This window comes from Labeo rohita, chromosome 6, assembly GCF_022985175.1.
Source record: "Labeo rohita strain BAU-BD-2019 chromosome 6, IGBB_LRoh.1.0, whole genome shotgun sequence".
Taxonomy (NCBI): Eukaryota; Metazoa; Chordata; class Actinopteri; order Cypriniformes; family Cyprinidae; genus Labeo; species Labeo rohita.
Genome location: NC_066874.1, coordinates 6,634,388 through 6,657,525, shown reverse-complemented (window position 1 = coordinate 6,657,525; position 23,138 = coordinate 6,634,388). Strand labels below are relative to the sequence as shown.

Genomic DNA, 23,138 nt, shown 5'->3' with positions numbered 1-23,138 from the left:
TTTTCCTAAATGTTGTAAATACTCATGGTTGTGGGAGCAATAAATCTTTTGCGGTGCTAATTTGTTGTCCTGCGTTTCTCTTGCCACTTTTACCTTAAGCTTTTTCTTTTGGTCATCTCAATGTTACTCCTTTTAAATTCCTAGACAAAATTTCCATCAAGGTCGTAACAGTTTTATATACCAAAAAAAAAATCTACATGGTAAGTCAAATGAGTTTTATGTCAAAGCAAACTAAACTGAAATGAAATTATTCTTTAAAAAATTTCCCCAATTTAGTGGTAAATTGGCAGCTTACCCCACTCTGCCCTACTACTATATTATCTTGTATAAATTAATCAACACTGCAATTTTTTCCCCACATATTTGACACATTTGCCTTTTGTGCAGAATTTGGAGCAACATCAAAAGTGTACAGGAAGCAATTACGGATTTGTACACGTTCATATAAAAATAACTGAAGGGGTTCATAAATCACAAACATTTATTAATTTTATTGGTTTTACAATCCTTAAGAACAGATGAAAAGCAAAAAAAAAAAAAAAATCAAATACAGAATTGAAAGATTTTTTAATTAAAGTATTGACGGTGTAAATCAAACAATATTTTGGTCTGTCTTACTGCCAAAGGCTGGACAATTCCAGCTTGCTACTACAGAATCTAAAAACCTCCATAAAAGCAAAAAGTTTTGAAATTGGAAAAAAAAACACTGACCTATCTGTGCATTACCAAATTTCAAAATATTTTCATATTAAATGTAATCAAATGTTTTTAAATTAGAACATTTATTGAATTTGCATCCATAGAAATGATCTTTTTCTTTTTCCTAAAAGATCAATAATATAATCTGTTCATAACTGGATGTGATCCAGTCTCAGTCACTGCCTCACGATGCATTTTATTATAATGAGGCATTAAAGCATGCATCAGCATACTGTCAGCAAACCAAAGCTGCATTCCATTGCTTAACTCATGGATCTATGGACAGGTAACAGGCAGGACAAACAAACCGGCAGCCCAAAATGACTGTGAATAACTGTTTTGTGTACTTATTTAGTGACTGATACTTGGCTTTCTTTTCGAACACTGTCCGGTGAATGTGTAATATTTTGCCTTCTTCATCAAAAGCCATTCGTCCACGCATCCACCCGATCGCAGGAGAGGGGGAGGACTGGGAAGAGAGTATGAAAGCCTGGATGGGAATAAAGTGCTCACACTGGTGGAGGTAGGGGGGTGGTACACTACAACACTCAGCACAGACACTCTTCTCTTCCGTCGGGAACTTTGAATCCTTGTAAACGTCAATCCTCACTGTCCTGGAGTGCGAGAGTGTGTCTGTACACAGGAGAGTCAGAGACCCAGAGATTTGCGCACGATCTGCTTAGCTAGTCGGTTGAATTGCTCTCTGTCCTCACGCCACATCTTCGATGCGTCCACGTTTGCTCCGCTCTCATCATTGGGCTCTGTTGGAGAAGATGATATTGACAATTATTTGTGGACAGGCACAGACAGGATGTGAACCTGTAAGACCTTTGTTCATCTTCAGAACACAAACTATGATATTTTTGATGAAATCCAGGAGCTTTCTGACCCTGCATAGACAGCAACGCAACTGCCACGTTCAAGGCCCAGAAAGGTCGAAAGGACATTGTTAAAATAGTCCATGTGACATCAGTGGTTCAACTGTAATTTTATGAAGCTACAAGGAAAAAACCCAAAATAACATTTTTGGTCTTTTCTAATCACATGGACTATTTTAACAATGTCCTTACTACCTTTCTGGGCCTTGAACGTGTCATTTGCGTTGCTGTATATGCAGGGTCAGAAAGCTCTCGGATTGTATTAAAAATATCTTAATTTGTGTTCCAAAGATGAGTGAAGCTCTTACAGGTTTTACAATGTGGAACAACATGGCACGCATATAAAGAAAATATACACTAAGAAAAGTACGATTAACTGCCATTTTTACATTCAAACGAATATATACATAAAATTAAAACAAACACTATATTAAAAAGATTTATAAATGCTATAAAATATACCTTTTTTTTTTTTTTTTTTTAAGAAGTTTCTTTTGCTCACAACGTCTGAATTTATTTGAGCAGAAAAACAGCTATATTGTGAAATATTATTACAATTTAAAATACCTGTTACTGATTCTAATACATTTTAAAATTCCTGTGATGGCAAATCTGAATTTTCAGCATCATTACTCCAGTCTTCAGGGTCACATGATCCTTCAGAAATCATTCTAATTTGCTGATTTCCTGCTCAAGAAACACTTCTTATTAGGGATGCACGACATTGGCTCTTTGCCGATATCCGATATGCCGATATTTTTCAACAAATTTTGGTCGATAGCCAGTAGCCGATAACCAATGCCGATACCAATATATTTCTTATTGTTTGGCAACAGCACCAAGCCTCACCTGTGTGGAAATTAAGATATTTTTGGCTAGTTTTTAACAAGAACTTATTTGTTAGAATTAAATAAACAATAATGAAGTTCTTTTATAATGACAGTACACTGAAGCTTTGAAAATAACTATGAATAAACTACACTCTATCAATTTTTTTTCTTTCTCAGAAAAATGTAGTGGTAACCTTAACATTTTATTTTAAGATTTTACATTTGTAGATGGTCTAAAGCAAAAGAGTTGTAAAAATTCTGAAAATCTATTAAAGCTCATAATTTGTTTTTTTAAAAAAAATAATATATTACTTGCATTAATGAATAAATTAGTATGTATAAAATTATTTAATTTACAAGTGTCATGTGATTTTATCCATGTAATCTATAGCTTCTGACCTTTAAATCAAAACATACTCATGATTTTATGATATCAATTACTGCTTTATTTAATCAGAAATAGTCTAAATGTTATTTGTGTATTTTGCTTTCATTTTATTAGAAGTAGGCTAACAGCGCCCCCTACAGAATTAAAACTCCTTACTGCCACTGCACGTGTTGTTACCATTTCCTTAAAAACTGAACGCGTCACTCTATATGTTTATTCTCAGATTAAATGCAGCAATCCAAAACACAGAATCTAATCATCATTCAAGCAAGAATGAGCCACACTGCTGACGTGATCTAATTACTAGCACGCCCTGAGCACATGTGAATTATTCCTCTTATTGGCAAGACATATCGATGCGGATATTAATTTAAAGCCATTATCAACCAATTCCGATATCGATCTGATAATACTGTGCATTCCTACTTCTCATTATAAATGTTAACAAGAGCATATTTGTATTGAACTCATTCTTTAATGAGTTCAAAAACTGCATTTATTTAAAGTAAAAACTTTTTAAACAACATAAAAGTATTTACTTTAATGCATGCGTGGAAAAAAAAAAAACCCAAAAAAAGAAAAGAAAAATAGATTGTCTGACTCTATTGTTCCCATTTCAGAGAGAAAAATCAGTATATCGGTAAACAATAAAAATCCAAACATTGCAAAGCAATATTAAGGTTTCTTGATTTCAGAAACCACTTTTAGGCTAGTAGGTTTAAGACAGCACACCTGTGACAGTTCAATGATAACTAAGTGAATGGTGACTGACCAGCAAGCATGCTGACCACAGACAGCAGAATCTTCTCCACGCTCTGCACGGGACTCCATCTCTCAGCACTGCTCTCGTAGCCCATGGGATCGTCACCAGGAGCGTGCAGGATTGAGATACACACACGGCCGTCTGGGTAGACTGCAGAAAACAAACCATAAACAACGTTTATAAAGTTCTGCAATAGTTCTGTACATTTCTGTTTCCTTTGCCATTTATCCTCTAGGGATCTTTACTGTCTTCAACTGCCGGCTGGCTAAATACATTTGAATAAACTTTCGATTTGATTATATCTACATTTTTGGCCAGCTAAGTTCACTGCATTTCATCCCACAGAATGAACTACTCTCCAAATTACCTAAAAAGGACAAAATTGGATTAAAAAGAGTTGAATCTGCAATTACGAACAGATGTTAGGATCAAAAGAACATACGATTAATCTGCTAAATCAATTCATCAATTATAGTGTTAGTTCCATGAGCACTGAACCATGACTGGTTTCCCTTTTAAAGATGCACAAAGCAATCAAGTAATACTTTGGACGAGTGAGTGTACGGGACAAGTTTATTAACCCTGGATCAGGGCTGAATGAATCCACCCCCGCATGGTATCAGCCACCTAACAGCCCGGCTGATGTTATCTCCTCATTCTCTCCACGGCTGAGGACAGCGATCAGAATCTGAGCCGTCCAGCTCTGATAACCGCCTCCAGAGCCCCGGCACCATCAGAGGACTGCAGGCTGGGCTCCTGCTATCTGTGGCCTGCAGGAAGACCTTTATCTGGGCCCATTTCCCTGAACGCTGTGTCCCCACTTCCACCAGCAGGACCAGAGGAAATGCCCCGATCATAAAGACACTTTAGGACTCCAAATCTTAATCTGTGCTCCTCTATGTCTAAGGACTATAAATGGGTAATTACATGTCAAGCCAACCAAATTTTAAAAATTTGAGCTGGGGAAGTTTTGAAATTTGCTAATATTTTTTCTGAAGAAAGACATGTATAGTGATGAAAGCCAAAATATTAAATGTCATGGATGAATATTTACTGAGTAATTCACTACTATGTAGACGGGGGTTAAAATGCCAATTTTCACCTGAGATTCAAGGGGATTACAAGGGGATAAAAATGACTTCAGAAAGATGGCATCATCATAAATGTCATTTTTATACAGAGATTGGTAGGTCTATTAGTAAAATCTGTTGACTGTAGCATTGTTGCATTATGGGCCAACAGCAGTTTTTACTCTAAAGTTTGTATGTCTGTAACTCAAGAAGTATTAAAGACATCTTACTGCCCTTTTAGATATTGGGTATTGGGATCCTTTTGGTATCTTGATTTTTAATGCCCTATATGGTTCATTTCCAGAGATACTGCAATGTCAAAATGGCTCCAGGCGTAAATTGTTGAATTGTACACATTTTCAATGGTCAAAAGCCAAATGTGGTTCACTCTTCTTTTAAAGAGGAATATCTGAAGAACAAATAATGTCGAAACTAGAAATGTATCTTGTTTTCTTCCATCATGACAACTGCACTGAACATACCTGTCTGAGTGCCATAAATATTCTTTTTCCAAAGTTTGCATCCCTGTAACTCAAGACATTGCAATATGATTTTAACATTTGATCTTCAGACATTACACTTATAGACGTGACTTTCAAACACTCCCGTGTGTATCTGTGTAAGCGCTCAGTGAAAAGCGTGAAGCGACAATCATTGTAGCCAATCAGACATATCTTTTGAGAGCTTGAACACAATGGCCAATCAGAAGTGTTTAACAACCGTTTTAAAATTACCGTTGCAAGCAATTATTTTGGTGAAAAACTAAAGACTTAAGTTTGACTGTGTTTAAAGGAGAAGTCCACTTTCAAAACAAAGATTCACATATGATGTACTCAACCCCTTGTCAACTAATGTTCATGTCTTTCTTTCTTCAGTTGTAAAGAAATTATGTTTTTTGAGGAAAACATTTCAGCATTTTTCTCCATATAATGGACTGCTATGGTGTCCCAATTTTGAACTTTCAAAATGCAGTTTAAATGTGGCTTCAAACGATCCCAAATGCGGTTGTAAACGATCCCAGCCGAGGAAGAAGGGTCTTATCTAGCATAACGATCAGTATTTTCATAAATATAATACAATTTATATACTTTTTAATGTCAAACACTCGTCTTGCCTTGCTCTCCTTGAACTCTGTGTATTCTGTCTCAAGATATTCTAATCTAAATATCAATATTTTGTAATATATAATTTAATCAAGAAACTTAAATTGAATTAAGTACATCATAGCAGTCTGAAATTAATGTGTATTTGAGTCACTAAACCTCACAAACACTGTGAATGCTGAATGTGAATAGTACTCACTGTTTGGATGAAACATGTCACAGGTGAACTTCATCTTGGGAGGGCTGAGAGGGTAATCTGAGGGGAAACTGAGGATGGCAGGAAACACACCGCCCTCAAAACATGTGTCCTCCGGTCCCCTACAATAAGAAAACAAGGAAAAATACTGAAAACATACAACATATTTAACATATTATGCCTTGTTATGAATCTCTGTGCTGCAACAAAAAAGCAAATAAAGAAACAAAGTAATGAAGCATTCCACTAGTGACCCTCAACCCCATCTAAGAAGGGGCTATAAGTGGATATCTGGATAAGCTATTACTCTATTACCCACAAATCCTAAGCATTTAGAGTTTCATTACAACACTTTTAAAGTATATTAAAGATAATTCACTCCAATCCGTTTTTTTTAGAATATAATAAAATCTTTAGCATCAAGTATTAGATAAACCTACATGGGGGTTGCAGAGGAAGTTTCTCAGGCATGTAAATAACTTCTGTGCAAAGCATATACCTGGATTATACACAAACTTCAACCTAACTCCATCTGTTAGTTAATGTCTATTAATGAGAATCGCTCAAATATGAGGCAATTTAAACCATTTACCAGCTTCAGCATAAAAACTAAAACCCTGTACACTGCACCTTAATCATAAAATCTCACAAAGCCATAAATCACAGAAATTCATCCACCACTGACAGACAGCAGTGGAAGAACTTAATGGAATCATTTTCCTATTTAACATGCAAATCTCTTTCTGTTTACTTACCATATCCAGCTGTCTATCAAATACGGTTTCTAAGGGCAGATATCGATCGGTAATCATGATGAGGAGCGCATCAAACGGACACACTTCCGTATCTCTGGAACAGCTGTCAGGGAGTTGCTAGGGACTCTGTTCCTTATTTTGCTTGGCACTTAGTTTCATTTAAAAACTTATCAGTCAAAACCACTGATCAAACCACCGGAGGACACATTGTTTGGTCTTATCCAAAATCAAAATCACGTATCATCACTTAATGTCACTGGATAATCACTGGATAAATGCTAATGAATGAACAGCTGTGCATGATGCTGTGAATAAATAGGGGAATGTGAATGAATGTTTTGTGTCTTTACAAATAATACTGTTACTTACAACAGTTAAATCTGCTCATTATGGTGTCATTTCACATTTTTAAGTTGAATTTACAGATTAAAAATACAAAGAGAAAAAGCAAGAAACTCTGAAACCATTGATGCGCTAAATAACAGGAGGTTTTCACCTAGCAGGCAGGAAAAAGCCAAAAAAAAATAAATAAATAACTGACAGACTTAGACTAAAGATATGAGCCATGTGTAGAGACCACAATATCATAGAAACATGGAGTAGGCTCTTTACATACGGGACAGTACATTACCTAGAACACCCTAGCAACCACATATCATCAACATAGCAACCCCACAGCATCATGGACCATTTGGTACTACTCGTATTTTACTCAGAATCTGTAAAAATGTATTTTGTAGTATATACTTTTTCTTTAACATGTTATTATCTGTGTCCAATATGTACACAGATAAACTAAACTGAACAATAATAATAATAATAATAAGCAGCATACAAATTTTATTGTTAAATCAATAATCACCAGATTATGGTACCATGGCAACCAGACACGGTAGAGAAAAAGAGTTTGAACGGAATAAGTTTAGCATTAAGAAACACATTTACCCACACTGAGCTCTGTTTTATGGAAGCTTGGTTCTGCCACATAAAATAAAACAAAATTAAATTACTTAATAATAAATTGCAATTACCTTATTTAGACATTTCTAAATACTCACTTCATCATACTGACTTTTTTGTTGCAATTCTGACTTATGATAATTCTAAGAGTTAAATAACTCAGAATGAAGTCAAAATTGTAAAATTTTTACATTTTTTATTCCATAATGGAACCAAAACCAACAAAAAAAAAAACAGAAGAGTGAGATCTCAGAATTTTGGGAAAAAGTCAGAATTGTGAGATACCACCTCAGAATTGAAGATATAAACTCAAAATTCTGAGCTACAAAACATCTCAAATACCTAAAAATGAGACATAAACTCAGAATTGTGAGATATAGACTTGCAAATCTGAGAAAAAGAGATCTTTTTTCATTTTAATTCTGCCGCTGAAACAAACAAACAAACAGGTTTATTTAATAAATGTAAATTTATTTAATATCAATTGAAAAAGTTTATTCAATATTCAACATTTGTACCTATTCAGTAATTATCTTTCAATTTTTTTTTCTCTCTGTGCTGCTTGAATTTATTGTTTGTGTTTAAAATGTATAATGCCTATTTATTATTTGAAATAGTTTAATAAAGTTTTTTTATTCAACATTATTGTTTTGTTTTTTTTTTTTTTTTTTTGTTGTTTTTTGCTTTTGAAAAATAATACAAAGATTATTTATTATTATTATTAAACAGAAATCTGTAAAAAAAAAAAAAAAAAAAAAAAAAAAAAAAAAAAAAAAGTAAGAAATGCGAAATGTAAATGCAGAATTGTGAGATATAAACTCAGAATTCAGAGTTTTTGCAAGAAAAAAAAATCTCAATTGTGAGATGAAAGGTCACATTTACCTTATTTATTTATTTACATGAAACCTTTTTTTTTTATCTTGTGGTGGAATCTATCCAAAAGAAAAAAAAAAAAAAAAAAACACATGATCACTAAACAAAATATTTTTTTTAAGTCTATGCATTATACTTACATAATCAGAGCTTCCCATTCAAAGAAATTTTCTTCATTTACAGGCCCTGTAGGGATGAAATTAGTTACATTAATTAATTATCTTATTATACAGATAAACCAATAGGTGATTTAATTCAAATTAATATTAGGATTCTAAATAATCTACTGAAAAACCAGGTCAATGGAGCAGTTCAGTGACTGCCCTAATTCTTACCTGCCACAATCCCCTCTGGAGGGTTGAGGGTTAGTTCTGGAAAGAAAGAAACGCATTGAGCTAACTGCATCCATAAAATGATGTTTAATAGGAAACACATATAAGAAAAGACAACCATCACACACTTTGCTGCAATGGCAGCACTCGCAGTAACGTTACGCGTGTAGAGAAATGAAGTATGAACATGACTTAGCAGTTACTCGGTCAGTTTTCGTGTGTTTTGTGCTACTTCTGTTAATTTATTGACTGAAATCATTTTAACGATTCACACTGTCAGAATATGTTGGTGAAGTTCTGGAAGTATCTACAGCTGCCAAACTGTTGCTACCGAAACACTATAAAATCCACCATTCACAAGCAGCAGTATTGTAGTGTAATCATTGACGTGACTTACGTTTGTATTCAGCCATGAGTCTTTTTAAAGCTGTTCCAGCCATTTTACAGCCTGGTCTAGAAAGTTGTTTTGGCACGAAGGGTGACGACAACTGACACGATGAGAAATCTTGTTCTTCCGGGACAAAAGCGAGCAAAGAATTTCGTGTGCGAAAGATTTTCCACTCGACCTTTACTTCCGCAACCCGAATGACGTCACGTGAAAAACGGCTGAAAAACGGAATGACGTTTATTTAATAAATGTAAATTTATTTAATATAAATTAAAAAAGTTTATTCAATATTCAACATTTGTACTTATTCAGTAATTATTTTTATTATTTTTAAATTATTTTTTTTTCTCTCTGTGCTGCTTGAATTTATTGTTTGTGTTTAACATTTATAATGGCTATTTATTATTTAAAAAAGGGTGTAATAAAGTTTTTTTATTCAACATTGTTATTGGTTTTTTTTTTTGTTTTTTTTTTTTGTTTTTTTTTGTTGTTGTTTTTTGCTTTTGAAAAATAATACGAAGATTAATTATTAATTTAGTTCAATCTTTAAAACAGATTTAAAAAAAGGAATGCCTTAATACACTAAATTAGTTGTGCAATATATTGAATAATATCCATTAGCTGTATTTAATATTCATTATGTTTTTGTAATTATTTAGTAATTTTGTAGTAATGTATTTTCAAATAATTTTTTATTTTTTTATTTATATTTATATGTATGTTTCTTTTTTATTGTGTTCAACAATAATAATGTCTGTTTGTTATTTAAAGGGTTTTTTAATTCAACATTATGATTCTTTTGTTTTATTTTGCTTTTGATACGAAGATTAATTATTATTTTAGTTCAAACAGCTAAAAAAAGGAATGCCCTAATACGCTCTGAATTATTTGTGCAATATACTGAATAATATTAACTGTTTAATATGTATTATTTGTAATTATTTAGTATTTTTTTTAAATAATTATTTATTTATTTACAACAACATTATTTGCATTTCACTTTTGCAAAATAATATGAATATTTATTATTATTATTATTATTCAAAAATAATTTCCGTGCACTTATTATTCGGTCCCGTACTAGAGTGGAATGGCTAAGCATTATACAACAATATACGCAGTAAGAGCCACACTGGCCTCTAGCGGAAGCGTCTGAGAAGTGCAGAACTGTTGCAATGGCAACCATCACAGAGTTGAAGAGCGGTGAGTGAACTCATAAACTGTCATAATGCATCATATCGTTGCGCCAACGTTATGATTATTTTGCGTGTTGGTTACATAACAAATCTACAGTCGCGAGGTTTGTTTTTTTATGTAGTTAGATGTTTAAACGTAACCCCAAAATCTCTCCACAGTTGTGTATGCTATAGTTGTGCAGGTTAGCCTAACTCAGTTTGTCTCTCTGGCTTTCAAATGAATGATCCATAGCTTTGAGAGAGACCCTGGAGGCCCGAGGGGTCCTCGGACAGCTGAAAGCGAGGATCCGGGCGGAGGTGTTCAGCGCGCTGGACGATCAGAGCACGCCGCGCCCGCCGCTGTCCCATGAGAACCTGCTGATCAATGAAATGATCCGAGAATACCTGGAGTTCAACAAGTATCGATACACTGCATCGGTGCTGACCGCAGGTGAGTAGATGAGCCTTGAAGGAGGACCATACATACTGTCACTCATTCCTATGACACCTAACAACTGAAATACATCATAAAAACAAACTTTTGAAGGTTTAATTGTTTAAAACAATGTATTTCAGAATCAGGTCAGCCTGAAGTTCCACTAGAGCGGGAGTTTATGGCCAATGAGCTCAATGTGGCAGAAGATTCAAGTGCCAAAGCAGTGTAAGTATGATTAGTGACAAGTAAATAAAACTTTAAAGAACACCTTTAAAATATTTTTAAAAGAACACATGTACTGAAAATGTATGTGCAAAGCACAGCAATAAATATGACCCAGAGTCACTATGAGAGAGTTTGGAGCCTGTTAGCACTTAAAGGGATAGTTCACCCAAAAATAAAAATTCTGTCATTAATTATTCTCCCTCGTGTCGTTCTAAACCTGTAAGAATTCCGTTCGTCTTCAGAACACAAATTAAGATATTTTTGATGAAATCCAAGTGCATGGACAGCCACGCAACTGACACATTCAAGGCCCTGAAAGGTAGTAAGAACATCATTAAAATAGTCCATGTGACATCGGTGGTTCAACTGTAATGTTACGAAGCTATGAAAATACCTTTTGTGCACAAAGCAAACAAAAGTAACCACGTTATTCTTCTGGGTCAGTCTCTGCCACCGTTCTCGAGAGTACTATGACGCATGCTGTGACATAAATAAACAGAAGCAAACGCAAACATGAATATGGGGGAAAAAAAAATCAAGAAAAAAGAATAAAGAACACAATAGAGAATTAACAGAAATAAAAGCTGTAAGAAAATAAAATGCATAAAAAGTAATGAGAAAGAAAAAAGTGCTAATTTGAGTCCATATAGTGATTTAGAGCTGGCCTGTTGCTTTCAGCTGTGGTTTAACTACAGCCAGCAACGAGTGTTGATGCAATACCGTGAAGACTGTAATAAGAGCCTCTTAAATCCATTCTGTGAGACACAAGTAGGCAGTGAAGTGATTTAAGTGCTGAATGTGATTTTTCAGTCCAGTAAAAGGAAGCTTTCTTGCTGCTGCATTCGTAACTCAAGTGTTTGATAGGGCTCTTTGGTAAGTCAGCTAAAACACTGCTTCAGTAGTCAAGTATAGATGTGACTACTACATGAATGAATTATTTGCTCATTGCACAAATATAAAGCTGCTTGATCATAGAGTTTTTACGTAAATAATCGCTCGTAACACTACAACCACCTTATCTAAACCTCCATTCATTACGTATTAAAGGAACAAAAAATTCTCGGCTGTTTACTCATTTACTTGACCTTTGACCTTTTTTTCTCTTAAACACAAAAAGAGATATTTTGGAAGATTTTTCCATGCAGTGATAGTCAATGATGACCAGGTTCTTCCAAGCTCTGTTTTTAGGTAAACCATTCTTTTATGCTTTTTGTATAACTCTGTCTTATTTTTTTTAGACCGTTGTTGTATGGATTGCTCCATCATTTCCTTAGCAGTAAGGAAGAGCACAAAGGAAAACTCTTCCTAAGAGGCTCAGCAACAGTGTCTTCACAAGAACCACATGCTCATCATAATGCAGAGTCATGACGCTGAGGTAAGAGTGGTAAAAATTTGACTTTGCTTTTACATATTGGGTGCATCTCAAACAGCTCCTAGTTCAGTAGTCAAGGCATATATCAGGGAGTTGGCCATTTTAAAGGGGATGCAAAATGCAAAAACAAAATCACTTTTATGTGGTTTTTGCATATAAATGTGTCTTAGCAGTGTGTGGACACAACCACCCTACAATGGTAAAAATCCATTTACTTCTTTTTTTAATCCCCAAACATCCTAAACAGTCTTAATTATCAAGTCACTTTGATTTTCTGAGCAGTATGATGTCATACTGGTCAGGCTCCGCCCATGGCCGCTGAAGGACCTTCCCATATTAGCATATTTCCATCCTCAGCCAGTTGTACGCTGTCAGCCATTTGATCCACACTTGAGTAGCTGTAGCAACAACAATGTCTCATAAGCAATGCAGGTGTTTTGTATTTGGATGTAAAAGTGAACATAAGAGTCCTAATTTTCTCCCAGTGAGGTGGATTCGTTTTGTTTTTTTATTGGTAACGTGCCACCAAATTCACAAAAACTGGAAGAGGGGGTGGAGTGAGCAGTAGCTCATTACTATTTAAAGAGATATGCACCGAAACAGGTCGCTGTGAACAAAGCTGTTTTTGTCAAAGTAAAAAGGGTGTTGTTTTACACAACCATTGAGGAATTTTAAACAAAGTACATTGCAGACATTAGATGAAGACCCTAAAAAATCACAACAACTTGTGGAAAATATGCTGTCTCAATCATGAATTCCTTCCAGTGCACTGGAACATTCGTTCTCTGAAAAACTAGGGTGCATCGATATTCACTATGCTCCCCTACTGGAAATTCCATCACATTTCTGAAGCACGAAATACAAACTACACAAGCCTACTCCATTAATATAATGACACGTGATAGAAGGTTTTAGAGCTGCCACCTAATAGTCGACGAGAAGAGGCTTGGTTGACACAAATTGTATTAGTTGCTTAGTCCGAGGTAAAAAATCCACAGGAAGTGGCGAAGTCACGTAGTCCGTGACGGACAGAACGTTAATGGCTAGTCTTTGTGGTAATACAGTACATTGGGCAGGACATCCAAATGCTCGCCTATCATTCATCAACCTCAAATATGGCTTTTCATCTGAAATATGTAAGTAGTAGCAACTTCACATGGGCCGCTTAATCTAATATTAGCCAAAAAATGTGCGGTATTCAAGTGTCTGTGTGTTGTGTGGAAGCTGAATAGTAGCGCGCTTACTTCATGACAGATGGAGGCACCAGTGCGGTCACTTCCTCTTAAAATACTTTATCCATTAATTTTGGTCATACAGATAAGAGTAATACATCACTGAATCTGTAAAGACTCCACATTTGTTTGTGTGCACTCAGAATAACAAGAAACATTGCGCTTTTGTAAAATAATGAAAGCAAACATGATGCGCATTCTGCCTTCTCGGTATCTGACCTTGAATGCTTAAAAAAATAAAAAATAAATTACTGAAACTCTGTGTATACTTGCTTTACAGACAGAGTGCGAAATGTCTATTTTCAAATGGAAAACAAATATTATTATGTTAATCCATATAAAACTTGCATACAGGTGCATCACTGCTACGGAGATGTCAATGTTAGAGTCAGTGTTGCCGACTTCATCTCTTAAGCCCAAAACAAAGAAAGCACCCGTTTATCAATGAATTATTCAAATGTTTATGCAACCTCCTTACTGTTTTTCCCTGACACATTCATAATCATTACTTCTGCTGGCAAGCTTTATGTGTGCACTTGAGTGCTTATTAGTCTATAAAGGCAATTAAAGGCTCATTATTTTGATTTAAATGGTTTATTTGGTTTAGGCGACTAATGGTTAAAATGACTACTCGCCGACCAGAAAAATATTTAGTCGAGGACAACCCTAGAAGGTTTAAATATTTAGTATAATTTAGCATAAACACACATTACTATACAGGGAACACATCTATTTAATTTATAATTAATATTCGTTTATAAGGACATGTAACAAAACAATATGTTAAAAGAGAATAGAAAAGAAATTGGTCCTGCCTGTTGATTAATTCCAGCAGTGACATTCTACAATGTTGTCCATTGACGTCGTACGTAGTCATGTAGCCGGAAATTGAGAAATCACTGTTCCAGCGTGCAGTGACCACTTACCAGTGACTGGATTTGTGTACACGATATACTGATTTACGAGGTTAGAAGCTAGGGAGCTGATTGAGGCACACCCATTGATTTAGTGTAAAGAATTACAAATGTTATTTTTAGTTTCGTAAGTCTGAAAAACTTGCATCCCATTTAGCTGTTTCTGTTGTGTTTCTAGCTCTACAGTCATCTGGATCCAACACACAAGAGGAATTCATATGATCACAATTAAAACAATTTTCATTAAAGAGGCCAAAATATTCTGTCCAGCTTATTCTGGTTATAGATATTGAATGTATTTATTTTTGTGTTTTTTATGTTGTTTTTTGTACTTCTAGTAATAGTTTTATGAATAAAACCATTGTGATTGTTCAGTTTAGCTTCTAAGCTGTGCAAACAATGCAGTATACAATATAGTCATATTTCACATCAATTAAATTGTCTTGACGTCCAGTTAACTGATTTTGAATTTGATATGTTTGTATCTTCTTCTTTTAAAAGCTGTTATATGCAATATTAAATTGACATTTGCTGTATAATAACAGGATTATTTTTGTATACCTCTTTTTATTTCTTACTATTTTTAGCTAATGTCAACAATGAAAAGCATGCAAATTGTGGTAATTTCTGTACATGTTGAGTGTTTTGATTGTTTATCTTAAATGGTAAAACTTCCAAAACAAGTCTGGATTGTTGGCTAGCTTTTAAAATAAGTGTTTCTGGTGAGGACCCAGATCCTTGAACTTTACATTTTGAACATTCTTTCTTTTGATTGGTTTTCATCCTTTACTTTCTTATCATCTTGCCAAAGCCAGTCTTTCTAGAAATGACACTTGAACATCACAGACATTTAAATCTGATGTGAATATCAGTGTTTCTTACTTAAGCTGTTCTCACTTCAAACCTAGAATTGTCCAGTGGATTGTCTGTTTCTAAAGAAAGCATATTTTGCTTCTTATAGAGAATCTCAGTTGTGTTGTTGCATGTTTGGCTTTTTTCACCTTAAAGCAGCAAAGCTCACAAACACTGTAAACAACATCCATTGCCAAGTTCTTCAAATTTCCTAATTTTCCTTAAAAGGTAAGTCACTTCATACTCACTCAATACTTCACTTAATATGTTTAGCATTTCACACTGAATATTATCACAGACCAGGGTAATAAAGCAGTTTCCCAGAAGGTTAATGCAGAGGTTTTCCCAGTGCATTGTTAGGGTACGTTTTCGTTCAGTAAAAGGTTATCATCAACAGATAGATCATGTGAAACAATTTGAATAAATATGAGCAGACAAATATTTACTTGCTCTCCTGCTGCTAAGTTGGAACTACGCTCCAGCGAAGACAAATAAATCCAAACACATGACCCTCTAAAATAGTGTGTACCTATGTATGTATGAGAACTGAATGTGCATGTAAAAATTTGTAGTAACGTTTTAATTCACTATACATGTGATTTTTTTTTTTTTGTTTTTGTTTTTGTATGTCCAGAAGCAAAGCCACAACAAAATTGCCGTGCTTGTGACACTAAGTGGTACCATACGCACCTTGTAGTAAGATTTTGTCTAATAAGGTGATGACATTCTCTTATTAATGTAGGCAAATCTTAATGCTCCAGTTACTCCAAACGGCTTCAGTCCAAATGAATTTTTGGATGAGTCTCAGGAGACTGCCTACCCTGAACAGCCAGTGCTTCACTTAGCTTTAATCTAGTACATATTTCTCATTCCCTCCTCTTCTTCAGACACACTGTCAGGACTAATTCCTGAGATAGTGTTCTTGCACTAAGGGTACAACTAAGCATTTAGACATAGTAGGACTTCAGTTGGCTTTAAAGCCAAACTCATGTCCAAATCTGTATATTTTATCTTCTTTCCTACATTTTATTGTTTTTCACCTACTGAAAATAAAAAAACTGTTCACCCAGAAAACAAATTCTGTCATCATTTATGTATGTCACAAAGTCAGACCAGAAATGAATGATCGCAATATGTCCCCGTGTAGCGCAGCGGAAAACTCAAACGCGGATACACACGAGTGAGTAGGTAAACCACGCAATTTGATCTGAGAACGCTCCGAAATGGAGTAGGGATTTCCACCAAGAAATCTGCGTTCTCACACGCACACAAACAGGTAAATAAAGCGCTCCGAGGAGCAGAGAGTTTACTCACGTGAGTTGACGAAGAGATGGGACCTGATGTTGAGCCTCGCATGAAACTCAATGTCTGGTGCTGGATAGTCACCTACTTCCTGCTTAAATACCTGCGTGAAGTTACTTCCGGGTCCTCGTGACCTCACGTGACTCGGTGCGTGTGACAGTACCCCCCCCTCCAGGACCGGCACCAGACGGTCCCGTGATGGAGGATACCCGACGACGGTAGTCCGGGATGAGAGCTGGATCCAATATGAACCGCCTGGGAACCCAAGACCGCTCCTCCGGACCGTAACCCTCCCAGTCGATGAGATACTGGGTGCCACGGCCCCGAGGGCGCGAATCAAGGATTCGCCGGACGATATACGCAGGACCACCGTCAATGATCCGGGGCGGAGGTGGGGCAGGAACCTGGGGAGACAGAGGAGAGAAGAAGACATGTTTGAGTTGGGACTGGTGGAAAACAGGATGGATCCGGAGAGATGTGGGCAGCTGGAGCCTGAAGGTGACAGCGTTTAACCGATGAGTGATCTTGAAGGGTCCGATGAAGCGAGCAGTGAGTTTTTTTGAGTCTGTCTTTAGGTTGATATTGCGAGTGGATAAATAAACCCTGTCACCAACATGGAACAATCGTCCCGGAGGGTGCCGGCGGCGATGTTGAGTGGTGTAGCGGGTGTTGGCTTTACGGATGGCGATGCGTGCATGGTTCCAGAGCCGCCGGCACCGACGGACCAACTGTTGGGCAGACGGGACCTCAACCTCCGGCTCTTGATGTTCGAACACCGGAGGTTGATACCCGTAGCATACCTCGAATGGGCTCAGGTTAGTGGCAGAGGATGTGTGGATGTTATTGGAGAGTTCAGCCCAGACGAGGTAGCGTGCCCAGGAACGCTGATGCTCGCCGGCAAAGCATCGGAGGAAGCGCTCCAGCTGTTGGTTGGCCCGCTCCGTCTGACCGTTAGTCTGTGGGTGAAATCCGGACGACAGACTAGAGGTGGTCCCAATCAGACGGCAGAAGGCCTGCCAGAACTTGGCCGTGAACTGGGGCCCTCTGTCCGAGACGATGTCCTTGGGGAACCCATGCAGGCGGACTACGTGTTCGAGTATGAGCTCCGCGGTGGTCTTGGCAGAGGGGAGTCCGGTGAGAGCCACCAGATGCACAGCCTTGGAGAAACGATCCACAATGGTCAGGATGGTGTTCTTCCCTTGAGATTCGGGGAGTCCAGTGACGAAGTCGATGGAGATATGCGACCAGGGTCGTTTGGGGATGGGGAGGGGCTGCAGCTCGCCGGTAGATGGGGTGTTAGTGGTCTTGGAGCGAGCGCAGGTGTTGCATGCCTGGACGTACAGCTGTACGTCTCTCCTCAACGTCCTCCACCAAAACGCCCTGGCGATGAAGGTAATGGTCCTCTGGACTCCCGGGTGCCCTGCCAGAGTGGAATCGTGCCCCCACTGGAGTACTTCCTGGCGCAAGGTGTCGGGTACGAAGAGACGTCCAGTGGGGGTATCCGGAGGTGGAGGATTTTGGCTGTGGCTCTGGCGGACTCTCTCTTCTAACCCCCACCGGAGGGGAGCCAAGATGACGTGAGGTGGCAGGACAGGCGCGGCCTCCGGGGTGGTGGAGTCTCGCTGGTGTTGACGGGAGATGGCGTCCGCCTTGCTGTTCTTCGAACCGGGCCGGTAGGATAGTTGGAAGTTGAAGTGTTCGAAGAACAGAGCCCACCGCGCCTGCCTGGGGTTAAGCTGTTTGGTCTGGTGGATGACGGTGAGGTTCTGGTGGTCGGTCCAGACGGTGAATGGGTCGCCGCCGCCCTGGAGCCAGTGACGCCATTCCTCCAAAGCCCACTTGATGGCCAACAGTTCACGGTCCCCTACCCCGTAACGCTGCTGAGTGGAATTGAATTTTCTAGAGAAAAAACTACATGGGTGTAGTTTACCGTCTGGACCACGTTGTGAGAGAACGGCTCCTACGCCCACATCGGAGGCGTCCACCTCAACAACGAAGGGTTTGTCCGGGTTGGGGTGGATGAGGACTGGAGCGGTAGTGAACAGGTTGCACAAGGTCTTGAAGTCTTGGATGGCTTCGGGGGTGAGGTGAAAGGCTCCATGAGATGGTTTGGTGAGAGCAGTGAGAGGTGCTGCAGTTGCGCTGAAGCCCTGGATAAATCGCCTGTAGAAGTTGGCGAACCCCAGAAAACGTTGCAGCTGTTTAAGCGACGTGGGTAGGGGCCACGAGCGCACAGCCTCCAGCTTCTGGGGATCCATGGCCACACCCTGAGGGGAGATGACGAAACCGAGGAATGTGGTGGAGTGCTGGTGAAAAGCACATTTCTCCAACTTGCAGTACAACTGATGGGCCAGCAACCTACGTAGCACTGCTCGGACATGCTGGGTGTGTTCCTCCAGGGTCTTGGAATAAATGAGGATATCGTCCAGATAGGCGTAGCACCAACGACCCAGCATGTCCCGGAGAACGTCATTTATGAACTGTTGAAACACAGACGGACTGTTGCACAGACCAAACGGCATAACGAGGGTCTCGTAGTGACCGGTGGGGGTTATGAAGGCCGTCTTCCACTCATCGCCCTCCCTGATGCGGACCAAGTTGTAGGCGCTCCGTAAGTCCAGCTTCGTGAAGAAGCGGGCACCAGAGAGGGCGTCCAGGGCGGTGTTGGTAAGGGGGAGTGGATGACGGTTCTTGATGGTGATCTGATTCAGCCCCCGATAATCCACACAGGGACGAAGACCCCCGTCCTTCTTCTTAACGAAGGAAAACCCCGCGGCCGCCGGGGAGCTGGAAGGGCGAATAGTGCCGGCCCGGAGCCCTTCCGCTACGTACTCCTCCATCGCCTGATGTTCGGTGGCAGACAGGGAGTACAGGTGGCCGCGAGGGAGCACCGCGCCCGGCACGAGGTCAATGGCGAGGTCGTAGGGACGATGAGGTGGAAGCTGGGCAGCGCTGCGCTTGCTAAAGACCTCAGCCAGGTCGCGGTACGGGACAGGAACCTCCTCCAGGTTGATATCGGAGGCCTCGGACTCCCCTGAACACGTCCCAACCGGAGCCCGGAGACAGAGCTCCTGACAGGTCGCCCCCCAGTGGACGATCTTATTGTTGGTCCAAGAGATGAAGGGGTCGTGGGTGATGAGCCAGGGATGTCCCAGGATGACAGGTGGTGAGGTGATCTTGGTGATGTATAGTTGGATCTTTTCAGTGTGGTTGCCGATGATGAGGTGGATCTCTTTGGTGCGACGGATGACAGGGCTGAAGTTGAGGGGGCGACCGTCGAGGGCTGTGATAGCCCAACTGGGCGGCAAAATCCTGATCGATAAAGTTACCAGCCGCACCTGAATCAACAAATGCGGTGGTCACGATCCGTTGGTGGCCCACGAGGATTGATACCTGAAGGAGCATCCGAGATTCGGCGGGACAGGATTTGTTCGTCACAGGACCAGGTAAAGACCTCCCCCTCTTTACCTGGTCTGGCCGTTTCCCGGACGAAGAGGGCAGATTGCTCGATGGTGATCTGGGGAGGCGCAATAGGCACATAAACCTTCGCGGTAGCGTCTGGCCCTCTCCGCTGCAGACAGGGAGGTGCGTCTTATTTGCATGGGCTCCCCGGCTCCGGTTGAGTGGGCCTCTGAGGCGATAGGTGGAGGAGGAGAGGGCGCAGCGGCAGCGTAGGTGACGGGTGAATCCAGGGTCCTTGTGCGGGGAATGGTGCCTGTGGAGGAACGAGAAACAGGATTAGTGCGGTGTGGGTGGTGACGCATTCTCTGATCGACCCGGAGGGCCAGCTGGATCATGCCCTCCAGGGTGTCAGGAAGCTCCCGCACAGCCAACTCGTCTTTGAGCCGGATGGAAAGTCCCTCGTAGTAGGCTGTGCGGAGAGCGGCGTCACTCCAGGTGGTCTGTACTGACAGGGTGCGAAACTCTGTGGTATAGCGGCTGACGCTGCGTTCTCCTTGTCTCAGATGGTACAGACACGAATCTACCTCCACCTCGCTCTCAGGGTGTTGGAAGGCGGCCCTGAGCTGGGTGGTGAACGCTGGATATGAGTGGGCGGAGTCGCCGTCAGCCTTCAGGACTGCCGTAGCCCACTCGGCTGCCTGCCCGGTGAGAAGTGAGATGAGTAGAGCGATCCGGCTGCGGTCTGTGGGATAACGTGATGGCTGGAACTCAAAGATGAGAGAGAGGTTAGTGAGGAACACATCACACCGGGCTCCGGATCCATCCCACTTATCCGGGAGTGAAATCTTGGGTTGGTGGGCGGGACGGATTGGTTCCGCGGGGGGCGATCTGTGCAGCAGCCAGGTCGTCATAGTCCGCTTGCAGAGTGGTGAGATCCGATTGGAGAGCCCCGCACTCCGCCCGAAGACCGGCGGTCTCGGCACGAAGCGCGGTAACCTCCGCTCGAAGTCCCACCATCTCCTGCTTCAGACTCATGATCTCCACGGTCTGCTGCTGGATCACACCCCACAGTTGTTCCAAATCCGCCGGGACCATTTTGGGACCAGACATTCTGTCACGGAGTCAGACCAGAAATGAATGATCGAAATATGTCCCCGTGTAGCGCAGCGGAAAACTCAAACGCGGATACACACGAGTGAGTAGGTAAACCACGCAATTTGATCTGAGAACGCTCCGAAATGGAGTAGGGATTTCCACCAAGAAATCCGCGTTCTCACACGCACACAAACAGGTAAATAAAGCGCTCCGAGGAGCAGAGAGTTTACTCACGTGAGTTGACGAAGAGATGGGACCTGATGTTGAGCCTCGCATGAAACTCAATGTCTGGTGCTGGATAGTCACCTACTTCCTGCTTAAATACCTGCGTGAAGTTACTTCCGGGTCCTCGTGACCTCACGTGACTCGGTGCGTGTGACAATGTACTTACTTTCTGAAGGGGAATTTTAGAAAAATAATGTTCCTACATATTTCCATACAATGAAAGCCAGTGGATTTAAAGGGATAGTTCACCCAAAAATGAAAATTCTGTCATTAATTACTCACCCTCATGTCGTTCCAAACCCGTAAGACCTTTGTTCATCCTCATTACACAAATTAAGGTATGTTTGATGAAATCTGAGAAAAATCTGACCCTAGCCCATATACAGCAACACAACTAACACATTCAAGGCCCAGAAAGGTAGTCCATGTGACATCAGTGGTTCAACTGTAATTTTTCGAAGCTATGAGAATACTTTTGGTGCGCAAAGAAAACAAAAACAACTTTATTCGACAATTTCCTCTATTCTGTGTCAGTCTTCAACGTCCATTCACAAGAGTCTTCCTCTGCTTGTCAACAAGGCGCAGTGCATCTGGGTTCTATGTCCGAAAGTCCGTAAGACTTTCGTTTCAAGTCCCACAAGTCACATGGACTATTTTCAAGGTACAGTTTTGTCATTAGTCACTTTCATTGTATGGAAAAAAAGCAGCTTGTACATATCTCAAAATATCTTCTTTTGGTTGTCAAAGAAAAAACAGAGGTTAAATGGCGCCATCATTTTTTATTCTGATAAAATAAAAAGTTCATAACGCACATAAAAAGTAAAGTTACATAAAAAGTTAGTCACATAAAATATAATCATATGTGATGTCACGTGGGAATTTCTGGGAGTAGTTTTTACTTGCAAAAAGAATCAATTTGACAGTGTTGTATTGTAAAATTACATATAATGCGATGTTAAGCCATTTACAATTCTGCACTGAATACACTGACAGAAATTGTGTAGGATTTGCATTAAAACAGTTTTCACTCAGAAATTGCTAGTTAATTTTATTAAATATTACTAAGTATTACAAAGGAATTTTAATTTGAAAGACTACCTCTATTTAAAGGGATCATCGGGTGTAAAGTTCACTTTTAAATGTTGTTTGAACATTAATGTGTGTTGGCAGTGTATGTAAAAATCTACCCTATAATGATAAAAATCCATGCAGTGGTTTTTAATTAATCTGTAAAAATAATTTCCCCTTTTTCAAACCGAGCCATTCTCAGATGGCTGTCGGTGTGGCTTCACACCCACAGAGGCTGCTCTGATGATAGTTGACTGAGATGAGCTGCTTACCTCAGACCCACCCTAAATCAGCTGTAACAGTCCAATCTCCGTTTCGATGCCGGAGCAGGGATGTAAGTTAGACAAGAATATCTCCGATTGAGCGACTGAGGTGTTGTGTTGCTGGATGCTGGATTTGGCAGATACAACTATTTGAAAATCAGGAATCTGAGGTGCAATAAAAAAATCTAAATATTAAGAAAATTGTCTTTAAAGTTGTCCAAATTACGTTTTTAGCAATGCATATTACTACTCAAAAATTAAGTTTTGATATATTTATGGTAGGAAATTTATAAAATATCTTCATGGAACATGATCTTTACTTAATATTCTAATGATTTTTGG

The 23,138-nt window shown here is 39.6% G+C and overlaps 2 protein-coding genes across 2 annotated transcripts; one reads left to right on the top strand and one right to left on the bottom strand.

Annotated features, from left to right (window-relative positions):
• Positions 1-463: 463 nt before the first annotated feature.
• ube2g2 (ubiquitin-conjugating enzyme E2G 2 (UBC7 homolog, yeast)) lies at positions 464-9,390 on the bottom strand. The gene is made up of 6 exons (XM_051112674.1): positions 9,245-9,390; positions 8,851-8,886; positions 8,656-8,701; positions 5,931-6,049; positions 3,568-3,708; positions 464-1,460 (listed from the first exon to the last, which is right to left on the bottom strand). The coding sequence occupies exons 1-6, from the start codon at positions 9,285-9,287 to the stop codon at positions 1,348-1,350; spliced, it is 498 nt and encodes a 165-aa protein (XP_050968631.1). The 5' UTR covers positions 9,288-9,390; the 3' UTR covers positions 464-1,347.
• A 951-nt stretch (positions 9,391-10,341) lies between these two features.
• cep20 (centrosomal protein 20) lies at positions 10,342-16,505 on the top strand. The gene is made up of 5 exons (XM_051112675.1): positions 10,342-10,438; positions 10,664-10,861; positions 10,987-11,071; positions 12,310-12,446; positions 14,768-16,505. Exons 1-4 carry the CDS (start codon positions 10,411-10,413, stop codon positions 12,437-12,439), a joined length of 441 nt encoding a protein of 146 aa, XP_050968632.1. The 5' UTR covers positions 10,342-10,410; the 3' UTR covers positions 12,440-12,446; positions 14,768-16,505.
• The last annotated feature ends 6,633 nt before the right edge of the window (positions 16,506-23,138 follow it).